This window comes from Myotis davidii, unplaced genomic scaffold (assembly GCF_000327345.1).
Source record: "Myotis davidii unplaced genomic scaffold, ASM32734v1 scaffold268, whole genome shotgun sequence".
In the NCBI taxonomy this organism is placed as follows: domain Eukaryota; kingdom Metazoa; phylum Chordata; class Mammalia; order Chiroptera; family Vespertilionidae; genus Myotis; species Myotis davidii.
In genome coordinates, this window is record NW_006383015.1 from 6,015,413 (window position 1) to 6,029,656 (window position 14,244).

The 14,244-nt window shown below is 35.1% G+C and overlaps 1 protein-coding gene across 1 annotated transcript in view; it reads left to right on the top strand.

The window, feature by feature from the left end:
- The window catches only part of KANSL1L (KAT8 regulatory NSL complex subunit 1 like), an 83,637-nt gene that overhangs the window by 6,004 nt on the left and 63,389 nt on the right, over window positions 1–14,244 (top strand). The window contains exon 2 of the mRNA XM_006778941.2: window positions 8,951–9,092. Within this exon, the coding sequence (XP_006779004.2) occupies window positions 8,951–9,092 (142 nt within the window). The remainder of the gene's footprint in view (window positions 1–8,950; window positions 9,093–14,244) is intronic.

Consider the following 14,244-nt stretch of genomic DNA (forward strand, 5'->3'; position numbering starts at 1 on the left):
TGCTTTTCTCTTTCCTTCTAGTTGTAGAATTTCCACTCAGCCAGCCTTCCTGTAGTTCTGGATGATGTCCGTTTTGTCTTTTCGTTGTATTTTTGAAGTTGTGGGAGGCAGCAGTTTCTGGTTTTTACCTATGCCACCATCTTGGTTTCTCCTTGAGTCTTGTTTTTTAATCCACTCTGACAATGTCTGTCTTTTAGTTAAAGTGAATATTAATGTAGTAGATTAATATCTCCCATATTTGTCACTGTTTTTATTTGTTGTCCATTTTTTGCTCTTATTTTTGTCTTCCACTCTTCTACATTTTGTAGTTATAATTGAACACTTTATATGATTTACTTTCTCTCCTATTTTTAGCATATCAGTCTTTTTTTTCTTTTTTTAGTGGTTACCCTAGAGTTTGCAATGTACATATACAGCTAATCCAAGTTTTCTTTTAAATAACATACCTCTTCCTGGGTAGTGTAAGTACCTTATAATAACAAAATAATCCTAATTCTTCTGTCCCTTGTATCACTTTTACTTATACACAGGCATACACACACACACACACACACACATACATACTAGTACACATAGACACACACAAATACAAACTTGATTACATTGTTGCTATTATTTTGAACAAATCATTTGTTTCATTGTCACTTAGACCCATTAAAGATAAGAAAAATAAAAGTTATTTTCCTTCACTTATTTTCCAATTTTTTTTCACTTTATATAGAACGCTGTTTCTAACCTATATGATTGTACTTCTCTCTGAAAAACTTTACATTTGGCATATAGAGGAACACTGTCAATAGTGTGGAATTTGGTTTGGGGTTTTTTCCAAAACACTATAAACACGTTAATGTTTTAGAATGATGAGTGGGAAATTTTTTTCACAACTAAAGAGAAAGCCTTAGTAGTATAAGAAAGATGCTGAAAATTACCTTCCTATATTGCAATAAAGTTCTGGTTCATTGGCTTAAAAATTGCTATATATTCCACTATATTAAAAGATCAGGAAGTTCTGAGTTCAGTTGAAGTAGCTGTGAGGATAGTTCACTTTTGTTAAAAAGAAATTGATCAAGAAAGCTATCTTTATATGCTATTTCAAATTTTTATTAACCTGGTCTCTGTTAGAAGTGATTATCTTCTCTTTCGTTTCTCAAAGGAAGAAGCATGAGTTCCAGGATATGAAGCTTTAAAGGATGGACAGGCTTGATACAAATGCCAGCGGAAACTGTACTAATATTTTTATAAGGATTCTTATTGTTTTTTTAGGACTCAGATTTTACAATTCCATAGATTTTGAGTGGTCTGGCTCTAATTTTGTTCCCTCTATAAGTTCAGCCATTTTTATAGAACATGGTATTATTCGGGAATGCATCTACTGTGTTATAGCAGAAACGCTTGTACTCAATTCTGGATTGATAGTGATAATCACCTTTCTGAGAAACAAGAGTAGTCTAATTGTTTTTTATCTCTTTTCATTTTTTCATTGTCCACTGTAGTGGTCAGCAGGGCCATCACTGGTCCATTTGTGTGCAATAAAAGAAGTTACTCCTTCCTCTAAGCAGAGTTAGATTTGTAATTACAGGGCTTGGGTTGGAGAACTCATGGTGGATTTGAGCTCTGCTTGTCCTTTTGGGCAAGCCCTTGTGCAGTGTATAACAGTGATCTCCCCTTATCTGCAGTTTCACTTTCCTGGCTCCAGTTACCCATGGTCACTTGTGGTTTAAAGTATTAAATAAAAAATTCCAGAAATAAACAAGTTATAAGTCTTAAATTATGTACTGTCTGAATAGCATGATGAAATCTCATGTTGTCCCACCTACTCCATCCTGCCCAGGACATGAATCATCCCTTTGTCCAGTGTATCCATGCAATAATATGCTATCAGCCTGTTACTTAGTAGCCATCTTGGTTATTCCCTGACTGTCGCAGTATCTCAGTGTTTGTGTTCAAATAACCCTTACTTAATAATGACCCCAAAGTGCAAGAGTAGTGATGCTGGCAATTTGGATATGCCAAAGAGAACTCGTAAAGTGCTTCCTTTAAGTGAAAAGGTAAAGTTCTTGACTTAAGGAAAGGGAAAAAAAATCATATGCTAAGGTTGCTAAGATATTTGGTAAGAATGAATCTCCTATCTATGAAGTTGTAAAGAAGAAAAAATAAATTTATGCTAGCTTTGTTATCACACTTCAAACTGCAGACTTACAGCGATAGTACATAAGTCCTTAATTAAGATGGAAAAGGCATTAAATTTGGGAGTGGAAGATATGAACAGAGAGATCACACATAACTTTTATTATAGTACCTATACTAATAAAGGTTAATATGCTAATTAGACCAGATAGACCAGACGTCTTCCAGACAAAGCCCTGGTGGCTGTGAGGGCCAAAGACAGGCAGCAGCCGAGGGCTGAGAGCAGGCAGCTGCAGTGACCAGCAGTGGCAGCAGCAGCAGCAGCAGCAGGACAATGGGGGCGGCGCCTACCCCTGATTGGCCCGGTCGCCTCCCGCAGAGGGAGGCCAGAGGCAGCAGCAGCAGCAGGATGATGGGGCAGCACCTTCCCCTGATCAGCTGGGTGGCCTCCCGCAGAGGGAGGCCAGACTGCAGCTTAGGCCCACTCCCCCTGGGACATCCCCTGAGGGCTCCCGGACTGTGAGAGGGGGCAGTCCTGGCTGAAGGACCCCCCCCAATGCATGAATTTTTGTGCACTGGGCCTCTAGTATTGTTATAATTGGTGTATTTTATTATTAGTTATCATTAATCTTTTAGTGTGCCTAATTTAGAAATTAAACTTTATCATAGTTATGTATGTATAGGAAAAAATATAGTACATATGGGGTTTGTTACTAACCATGGCTTCAGACATCTACTCGGGGTTTTGGAACGTATCCCTTGTGGATAAGGGAGGCTACTCTCCATTGGAAACACTACATGGTGGCCTGGTTTTCTGAACAAAAGAGATACACACATGTGCAAACACACAATGCTTGTTTAACTGCTAAGTGCATGACTCAGACTATTCCTTTAACAAATATGTTTAGACTAGTTTAAAAATTCATTTATTTGCTTTATTCGTATGCTATTTGTCAGTGTTTGATGTTATGCAAGGATTTTAAAAACAGAGTTAAGACTACTTAACAGACCATTAACTTTCAAAATTTTTTTCATACAGTAGACATAGAATAGTATTTAGAGTACATAAGTGGTCCCAAAATTCTCTTTTTTTTTTTTCTCTTATCCTTTCTTTGGCTGGGGGGAGAGGGTTGGATAGATAGTAGTAAGGGAACAAGATTAAATTTGGCAATCTGATTTGTAAATTCTTGTAAACTAACACTGGAAATTTCTATTCATACAGTTGACAGATTTGGTTCTATCAGAGTTCTAGGCAGAACTGTAAAATATATTCAGATTGTTTTTTCTCCCTTTGTTTCTCCTTCCTTTTTAGTTCCAGTCTCAGATTTTCCTTGGACATCCTAAATGAACCCTCCCCACTTGATTTATCTCCACGTCAAATTTTCCTAGAATTCATAACTATTCTTGATTTATTTTGTTAGTGGTAGAATACTAATGTTATTGACCTGTATGTCAGTGAGGCTTAGTTTTCTTAAAGACAATGAAACATTTTATTTTATTTATTTATTTTTAAAATATATTTTATTGATTTTTTACAGAGAGGAAGGGAGAGGGATACAGAGTTAGAAACATCGATGAGAAAGAAACATCCATCAGCTGCCTCGTGCACACCCCCTACTGGGGATGTGCCCGCAACCAAGGTACATTCCCTTGACTGGAATCGAACTTGGGACCCTTCAGTCCCCAGGCTGATGCTCTATTCACTGAGCCAAACCGGTAGGGTGACAATGAACATTTTAATGAGAACTTGTTAACCTAAATGATCCTAATGGCACAAAATATTTTTGAGGGAGGGGTATATTAAGTAAGGTATATGCTAAACTTTCATAACAAGACTCCTCAACATGAATTTGTAGATTTCCCCCCTCATTTAATAGTCAAGAATTAGCTTTGCTTTATAGGTTTTTTATTTGTTTGTTTGGTCTTGTTTTCAGGGAACTGTTGGCTTTGCTTTTCTCTAGAATTCTCTCCCTACCTGAATTGTTGAAAATAATTAACCAGTACTTCATCTGATTTCCACACTCATTTTTTTTTTTAATACATAAAAGTTCTTCGAGCTCTAGCCACAGTGGAGTGGAGTTATTGGTACTGTACTTGCTCTTTGGCTATACTTGATGCGCAAACTGGACAAAATAGAGGGTGGGGTCGTGGCCAGTTTTCCAAGTGGTTAGAGCATCAGTGGACAGACCTAAGGGTTGCGGATTTGATTCCCAGTCAAGGGTATATACCCCAGTTCAGGTTGGGGCATGTGTAGGAGGCAACCAATCCATGTCACAGTCAAGATCTCTCTTACAGTCAAGGTCTCTCTTTCCTCTTCCTCCCTTCCACTCTCTCTAAAAATTAATGAAAAAAATATCCTTGGGTGAGGACTAAATAAAAAAACACAGGGTGGGGCAAAAGTAGGTATATAGTTGTTTGTATGGAAAATAACATAATAATTAATAAATGATAATATAAGAATAAATACTTTTGCTTCCTCACAACTGTAAACCTACTTTTGTCCTATCTTTTATTTGAGACAGTCACTGTTTTCAGAAAATGAACACAGTGGGTGTAAGGCAGCAAAGGTTTGAGGTTCAGTGATTCCTGAGGAAAGAGAAACAGATGAAGTGACTCTGATTGCCCTTGTGTTCTGCTTGAAGGCATTTTATGATCTGATGCAGGCATAAAAAGCTAAGTAGAACACAGTGGCCTTAATTGAGACAAAGATTAGAGTTTGGGAGGCTGAAATAGCTGGAATTAGTAGATCAGAGAACTGAAATTGAGGGATCTACATATGCAATTAGAAAGCTCCAGAAATCATCATGTGGTCACCTTGAGATAACTTTTTGAATACTAAGCTATGCATGTTTACATGAAACTCCACAGGGACAGATAAAGAACTATTAGGAAGCCATAATCTGAACAATTTCCAGCACTCGTACACAATTCGGAGATGTTTGAGTTCTGAATAAGTAGAGTGAAAGACTTTGTCAAAGATTTGGAGTGTTTAGTAGAGACCCCAGAAAACTCACTCTTCAAGAGTGAATTAGCCCTAGTTAGTGGCTACTCTATCTATACCTCTAACAGGTCTTACAAGCAAGCTTAAAAGAAAGAAGTTGAAAAGCAAGTAATTTAACAACATCAGGGATTGGAGAATTACATCAGGGATGGAGAATTACAGCTCATGTACCAAATTCAGCCCATTGACTGTTTTTATAAACAGTTTTATTGGAATACAATCACATCCATTCATGTATGTATCATCTATGGTTACTCTCATGCTATTATGGCAGAGTTGAGTAGTTGTTAAAGGTTCTATGTGGCCCACAAAGCCTAAAATATTTACTCTCTGCCTGCCTACGGGAAAAGTTTACCAACCACTGGTCTAAAGGAATCATATTTCAGGCAAGGATAAGCTCTTCCTAGGTGAGCAAACACCAGTGGAGAAGTTTGGCATAATTTAATGTATTTCTCCCAATATAATTCTTATTATTCTTGGGCTAGTTATTTTTTATAACTGGATCTTCTTTTTTGACTTTTTATCATAGTTAATTAATTGTTGTTAGTGAGCTAAAAATTTATGTTAAAGGCATAATTTATACAAGCCCCTCTTTAAGTCTTAGTAATGTAGGATGTGATATTAGAAAGTTATGTCTTATTCTGATGAATACACTTGAGGGTCAAAACAGGAGTGTAGGTTCATGATGTTTGACAAGAAGTTAGTATCAAGAGAAATTATACTCAAAACAACTTGGTTTAAACAGCTTGTGCTTGTTTTCTTGACCAAGTTAAGTCGTGACTGCAAACAAGCAAGAATGGCGATTGAAGGCATATGCTGCTGTTCTGGGGACTGATTAGTCTCACTGCCCAGGGGGTCTCCACTCACTGATGTCTTCGCCCTAATCTTCACTGGAAGGAGGAGCCCTTCCTTAGGGTCAGCATGTGGTGGTCTGTTACATACGCCACAGAGATGCAGGGAATCAGTGTTAGCTGTCTTATATGCTAATTGGGAAGTCTAGACACTGGGTATTCCTCATATTCTTATTTGTTCGTTGTTGCATCAGCTATGTTCTCATTGGTTATGCTCTAAATTAAATAAGCCAGTACATTATTGATTATATAAGTTGTTTACATGAAATCTGTTTTGACTTTAGGGTAAAACGGGTGTTAAACTCCTATCAGTGAGATAGCCACATGCTTATCTGTAACATGTTTGCAATGTTAATTATTTTTGAGAAATACACTTTTTAACCAAGGAAGCAATTTTTTGTGGAAAAGCTTGTTTACCATTTTTAACTATAGCAAATGTATTTTATTTACTCCTATTAAAATGTAGGGTAATGTATCCTTTACAGATAATTCATTTTATATACCACAAAACCCCATTATTAGTTCATTTAAATTTAATATGATATTGCTATTTTTCTATGTTAGTATAACTTAATATAGTGTATGAACATAAACATGAATTCTCTAAACTTGAATATCTGAATATCTTTATTAGGAGTACAATAACATGAACTCCACGAAAAATATTCATTATATTTTACCATTAGCTAATCATCATTTTGATAGCCAAGCAAAAGTGCATGTTATAGGGAAATTTTCCAACTGGAACAAAACTTACTGAAAGACTAAGATCATCGTTGATTTCCCCATGCTTACTACACCGTACTTCTAGAAGTCCTAGCAACTTTAAAATGAACCTTGAATCTATCTTCTATTCTTCTTTATCTCCTACCCCTTTCCCAGTCCAAGCCATTTTTATCTTTTATTCAGAATAGCCTATATTTAGAGTGACAAGTTAACCTCCTAATCTCAGTAGTTTAACACAGCAGAGGTTCACCTTGGCTTACATAAAGTCAGTGTAGGTTGGTCTGTGATCCTCCTCCATCCTGTGGCTGTACTATCTGCACTAGTGACTTCGAAGGTTGTCAGGTGGACTGGAAATGATTAGGTCACTGCTACCTATAGCATATTGGCCAGAACTAGTCTCATGGCTCCAACTTAAGTGCAAGGAAATATTTGGAGATCATTATCTCTGTCACATCCAGATTATTATAGTTGCATCCCAATACTTTCCTTATTTCCTCTCATGTCCCACTTCAATGCTTTCTCTACCTGGTAGTCAGAGTGCTCTGAGAAAAATATTTTTGCTAATAACTTTGTTTTTGTATAAAATCCAACACTTTACCCTCACCTATGCAATCATTGCATGATCTGGCTCTTGCCCTCCTCACTGATCTGATGATTGGCATTTAGTGATATTAAATATCTGTGAATAGGCATTCTCTTACTTTGTCTCTGATTATGAAAATGTGATTTAAGAGTGTCAATTTATAAAATGACAATAGTGGCTATAAACTGAATGAAGAATAATTCCAAGAGAAGTCCTAATATATATGAAAGTCTCCTTAATCACTTTGTGTGCAATTAGAATCTTAAATAGCTTTTGGGAACATTGATATAATGTAAAATCCTGTTATAATGGGTAATTCTGTATAGTAAAGTTACAATTGTAATGTGTTTCTCTGACAATAAATGATCTCTTATAATGTTTTCTTTGACTAAAGTATATATGAAAGACTTTCTATTACGATTAAATCTGTTTTTTAAAAAGTAATAAACTTGATTTTTTAGAGCAGTTTTAGGCTTACAGCAAAATTGAGCAGAAAATACAGAGTTCCCACCCTCTACTCCACAAACGTAATCTCCCCATTATCAATGTCCTTCACCAGAGTAGTGCATTTGTTATAATCTGTGAACCTACATTGACACATCTTTATCACCCAAAGTCTATAATTTACATTAGGGTTCACTTTTGGTCTTATACATTCATTTTATGGGTTTTGACAATAAATGTTATTTTTAAACAAGTATTTCATAAAGCTTGTGTTTTTCCATTAAGTAATTTTTGTCCTTCAGTTATACCTTCAATCTCTGTCAGGTTTTTCCTTTAATCTGAAGTTCCTAATATCTCTCTCTCTCTCTCTCTCTCTTTCTCCCCCCCCCCCCATCAAAATAGTTGTTTTCTACTTTGTGTGGTTGGAGCATTTTAATACAGTAATTAATTGGTAATCTTACAAAATGTGGATTAGAGCTGCACCTTTGCCAATAGATAGAGGAGCTAAGGTTCAGTTCTTATGTTCAAATATGCATGAAACAAAGGTTTTACCTAAATTCTTGGTCGTCTCTGGCCTGTGAATGCTGGGAGTCAGGTTGTAAACAAGCTGTTTATTTTAATAAACATGTCAAAATCTATATATTTGGTATGCATATTTGAAATGCAACAGAGCATTCATCATTATAATTTTTGACAATTTCTTTAAATTGATTTTAAGTATTTAATTATCTAATAGTGATGTCTGATTTAGCAAATGAAACTTACATAGAGTACAATTGCGTAGCTAAGGTTTGTTACTTGGATTTAGATCTAGCCCAGTTCAAATGACTTGTCTGAAACGTGACATCTGGCTGCTAGAAAAGCCTCATGAAATAGTTTTTACATGGTGTTACTGTTGTTATTCTTGTTTCCTTTTCTTTGCTGGCCCACTCCTATTTCAGCCCTTCCACATTAATAAAGTATTAAGTAGCAAAGGAGATTACCCTTCTGCTGATTAAGTAACATTGAATAAAAACAGGTGTTTGTGGAATGGAAAGATAAGAAAATCGAATCTTTTTCTGTGATAAGAAGTTGATATGCCATTCTCAGTTCATGTAATTAGATGTTTTGGAAAGGAAATTGGGATTGTATGACAGGAGTCAAGGAAGTTATTAAGCAGCCTCTGTGAAAACTTGATTGCCTTTGTGCTTTGACTAACAATGTCTATGTTGTTCACAGTAACTGTAGTACTGAATGGAAGTGGCTTGTAGACAGAGCAAGAGTTGGCAGCCGATGGACGTGGCTTCAAGCCCAGATTTCAGAGCTAGAATACAAAATCCAGCAACTAACGGATATTCACAGGCAGATTCGTGCCTCCAAGGTACTTTCAGTGTTCTTCTATTTTTTTAAAAAAAATATTACTGATTTAGTTTGTCCTCATCTCTCCACACAAAATAATTGTTATAGGTTTTACAAAAATTTAGTTAAGACTTTTGATATATTAATTGCTGTAAATTGAAGCTATCTCTATAATGCCTTTGTATTTATGGTGACTATTTTATCATGCTTAAAAGCAATTCTGAACTTTGTTGGATTCCAGTTAATAGAAAATGATATACATTTCTGTAAACTTCTATTTTGTTGTCATGTATTTTATTGTATGTAAGAAATACTGAGTGTGTATCTTACTGAAATCTCCTTAGAGTTTTTTGTTTTGTTTATTAAAAATTTATAAAACATAAAGTGTTGCAGAAAGCAGTATGATGAACACCTGTGTACCTAGCCCCAAATTTATCAAATATTAAATTTTTTCCAGTATGCACTTTGTTTCTAGAATAAGAAAGCATTACCTGTTCAATTGAAGTAGTTGTATGGCCCTGCATCCCATTCTCTTCCCCCATACCACTGTAACCACTATTCTGATTCCAGCATTTTTTATATCTGTTATTTTTATGTATTTTTATAGTATTAAATATATTGGGGTGACATCAGTTAACAAAATTATATAGGCTTCAGTATATGTTTTTATACTATTGGCAAATAGGTATCTGTGTCTACAAATAATATTTATTTTCTATGCTTTTGAAGTCTGTATAAATGAAAACTACAAACTATTTTGCAACTTGCTTGTTTTTGCTCAGCATACTTTTTATGCATTTTATACTTCCAGTATGTTATTTAATTATATGACTAGAATAGAATTGTATGAATACAATGAAATGTTTATCTCTTCTCCTATTTTATTTTGATAGACAGTGTTTCCATTTTTACGCCAGTAAAAATAATACTGCAGTGACTATCTTATGTTTTTGTGAGCCTGTGGAGAGCTCTTGGCTACATGTCTAAAAATGGAAGTGATGGGTTTTTGTTATACTCATTGATGTGACTGGATTCCCACTGGCAGCAGTGCATAAGAGCTCCTGTTTCTCCACATTCTTGTCTACATTTTATATTTTTTGACCTCCAGTATAATGGGTGTGAAGTATTATTTTATTGCTGTTTTAATTTGTTACTGAATGTTGTGAGATTGGGCCTCAGTGTAATTAATTATCCAGGTTTTTTTTTTTTCTGTCTAAGAGTTAATATATTGTTTTTATTCTTTTTTGGTGATGGTGGTGGTGGTGTGTCCTTGAGGATTTGGATACTATTCTTGGTCAGTTGTAAATATTACAAATCTCTTGTAGGATTTACAGTTTACAGGAATACAAATTAAGCAAATTATTACACAAATAAATGCTGTTTTAATTCCAACCAGGGGAAATTTAACATGGGATTTCCCTAGCTTAAAGATATATTGTTTCTCTAAAATTTACAATTTGCTTGGAACTAGTATATTTTCCCATAGAAGCAATAGTAAAAAGAGTTGTCCTGCAATTCCATGAAGTCTAATTTAATATAAATATTGCTAATACCTCGATAACTTTTTTTGTGGGAAATTGTATTCAACATGGTGAAAATGTGGAGATAATGTTGTAATGGAGAAAATATTGGTGATTGGTTTGAAAACAAAAAGCTGTGAAGGGAGGGCTTCTGGAACCATGTGGTTAGCCCAACCCACCTAGGGTCTGCACATAAATAAAGATTAATAAGTTTTAGGCTCTGTCTGTCATGAGTTTATATTTTGGTAGGAGTGATAGACCATGTAGATAGTTAGTTGCAATATGATGTAATACATATGTGCAATGACACGTGTTTTTAATAACATAGATGTGGCATAGAGAGAACACTTATTTTAGGGTTTAGCATGTGGGTCAGAGAAGACATCAATAAAGAGATGATGCCTCAGTATGACTTTGGAGAATAAATAATACTTTGCTTGATGAATCAATAGAACTAGGAATTAAGAAAGGGCATTTCTTAAAGGTTTGAAATCAATAAACAACATGATCTTTTTTAGGGATAACAAAGTACTTTATTATGGTATTCAAATGAGCAGAAAGTATGAGTTGTCAAGGACAGGAGAGAAAGGTAGAAAGTCATCAATATGATGGTGATATCTGTAGGAAGGTCTATGGAAAGACAGAAATAACACCTTAGGCTTAATGGTTATCTCTGTTGCATTTGAGGGAACTATGTTCCAGAATAGTTTCCTGATGGAAGTTTCCTATTCAATTACTGTAGTGACTGTTTCTTATTTTAAACCTGTCTTCACTGGGGCCATCCTTCAGTTGTAGTGATTTTCCAGTCCTTTCAAGATCACCAAATAATCTCTCCTCTTTGATCAGTTTCTTAAAAGGATATATCACAAGCATTTTTATAGTAAAAAGAGTAGTATGCATGAGCCAGATTTAAAACAATTTACAAATTTCCAAGAAACTGGGTTTCAGCTAAATTGTATGTTTTATGTTTTAATCTAGATCAGTGGCTCTTAACCTTCTGGCCCTTTAAATACAGTTCCTCATGTTGTGACCCAACCATAAAATTATTTTCGTTGCAACTTCATAACTGTAATGTTGCTACTGTTATGAACGTAATGTAAATATCTGATATGCAGGATGGTCTTAGGCGACCCCTGTGAAAGGGTCGTTCGGCCGCCAAAGGGGTCGCGACCCACAGGTTGAGAACCGCTGACAGTCTAGTCTCGTTCATATTGCTTTGACTTGGGAAAAGATATTTTAATATTTTGTCCGTTCTAAGTAGTGCTGTATAATTGTTGTTAAACATTTTTAAAAGTTTGATTATATGTTTATATTTTTTAAATAAGTTGTTTTAAGGGGGGAAAAATCTAAACTTCCCAGTAATAATTTCTATGGCCTTACTTACATTTGTCTTGGTTTAGGGCTAGGCTAGATGTATATCTGGCCCTTTGTTCCCTTAAGAATCCCATTATATTTGTTTTTTGGAAAATGCCATTAATATTATGCTATCAAAATATACTATTTCTTTATTTTGGTAGTTTATCCTTAAATTTCTTAGAAATTAATATGTTTAATTGCTTATCTGCAATTTAGTTGAGCTGTTACTATAATGAATAGAAAAACAAGCACTTTCTTTGTTCTTACAGCGTTTCTTGGGTTATTATAAGAAAAAAGCATTGAGAAGAGTAGTTATCTTGAGTGAGACAGAACTTTTCTGTTTAATGTATCTTGAAAGGAAAGAAAAACAAACCCTTTCTTCTAGGGTTAAGTTAGAGATAAGGGGAAGGGAATCACTAAAACCAATTTTTTACTCAAATGGTTAATTTACCAAGTTATCAAAAACTTAACTTGCCAAACCGGTTTGGCTCAGTGGGGATAGAGCGCGCCTGCGGACTCAAGGGTCCCAGGTTTGATTCCGGGCAAGGGCATGTACCTTGGTTGCGGGCACATCCCCAGTAGGGGGTGTGCAGGAGGCAGCTGATCGATGTTTCTCTCTCATTGATGTTTCTATCTCTCTCCCTTCCTCCCTGTACAAAATCAATAAAAATATATTTAAAAAAAATAGCGGGCTCTGTGGCGCAATGGATAGCGCTTTGGACTTCTAGTGACTAAATCAGTGCCGGTTTGTGACTGGTCAGAAAACACAGACTAGATCCACTAGGAGATCTACAAGTGTAGGTGTTGAAGCTATCATTTGCCCTTTCTTTGACATATTCCAGGTAACCTCAATTTTTAGAAGAAAGCAGATGTTAACAATATCTCTTCCTTGTTCTTGTAGCAGCTTCATAACACAGTATAATTTTCATATTTCTTCTTTTCTCTGCTTCAGCTTTTCAATAAGACAGCAACTAGCTATGATTTCTCTTTTAGATTTTTGTTTTGTTATCCTATAATAGGACATTCCACATTTTAAATTATACATTTCTTATGTTTAAATTTTCATTTAAGTTTTTTTGCTTAAAATTAGCCTTGGTGACTTTATATAAATAATAAAGATGCTGCTAAGACAGTTTATTTTTTCACACTATGTCTTCTCTATGAGGACCCCGAGAGTGGGGTGAGGATCTCTTTAGTGTTATTATCAGAAACAGTTGTCTACTCTGGAGCAGTTGATTTGCTTTCATCTCAAGCTGGAGTTTTCACTTATCTCAGTTATCTCAATTCATTATTCTAAAGAATTTTTATATTTTTGTTATTGCCTTGTTTTATGTATCATTGTACTATTCCTGATTTTTTAAAATTCAGCTTTATTGAGGTATATATTTGACAAATAAAATGATAACATATTTAAAGTGTACATCATTATGACCCAACACACACATGTCCTTTTCCTGAATTTTAAAAACAGAAACTGTATCTGCAGTGACTCCAAAGAAATTACTCCTCTTCCCTTTCTTCTCTCTTCTTGGCCATGCCAGAGAAAAATCATGTCCATTCTTCTCACACTGTGAGAGTTTTGACCAGGGCAATAGTTTAAGGGAAAAAAAATAGGTTATGAAGTTGACTATGAATGTATCCCCAGTTAAATTTTTAAAGTATTATTCTTCATTGAACTAATTATGGTAGGTCCCCTACCATATAAAAAGATAGTTTCCTAAGGTTTGTATGTTGAGCTTCTGAAATTCAGAATCAACTTATGTATAGAAACAATATTATAAATAGGAGTTATGAAATCAGGCTAATTCAGAGCAACTTGGCTCATAATACAAACTGTAATCAAACAGAATTATAGTTAAATTGGTGGAAACATGTATTTCTTTTACATGAAGTATTTGTGAAAAACCCAGTAAGAGACTTGTACAACCTTTGAATGGACATTTCAGATATTTTAAAGAGTTTTTGTGATTGATGATATTATATTTATCAAGTCTAATTTAATTTTTGAAAATATCAAATAAAACAAACTTCTTTTAAATATACTTCTTCAGATTTCTTGACAGCCGTATTTGTGCATACTAGAAAAATAGTCATTGAAATGGGATCAAAAATTGGATTCTCTTGCCCTGGCTGGTGTGTTTAAGTGGTTAGTGTTGGTCCGCACATCGAAGGGTACGATTTTGATTCAGGTCAAGGGCACATACCTGAGCACAGGTTCATTCCCAGGTCTCACTTGGGGCACATGTGGGAGGCAACTGATTGATGTGTTTCTTTCACCTTGATCTCTCTCTCCCTCTC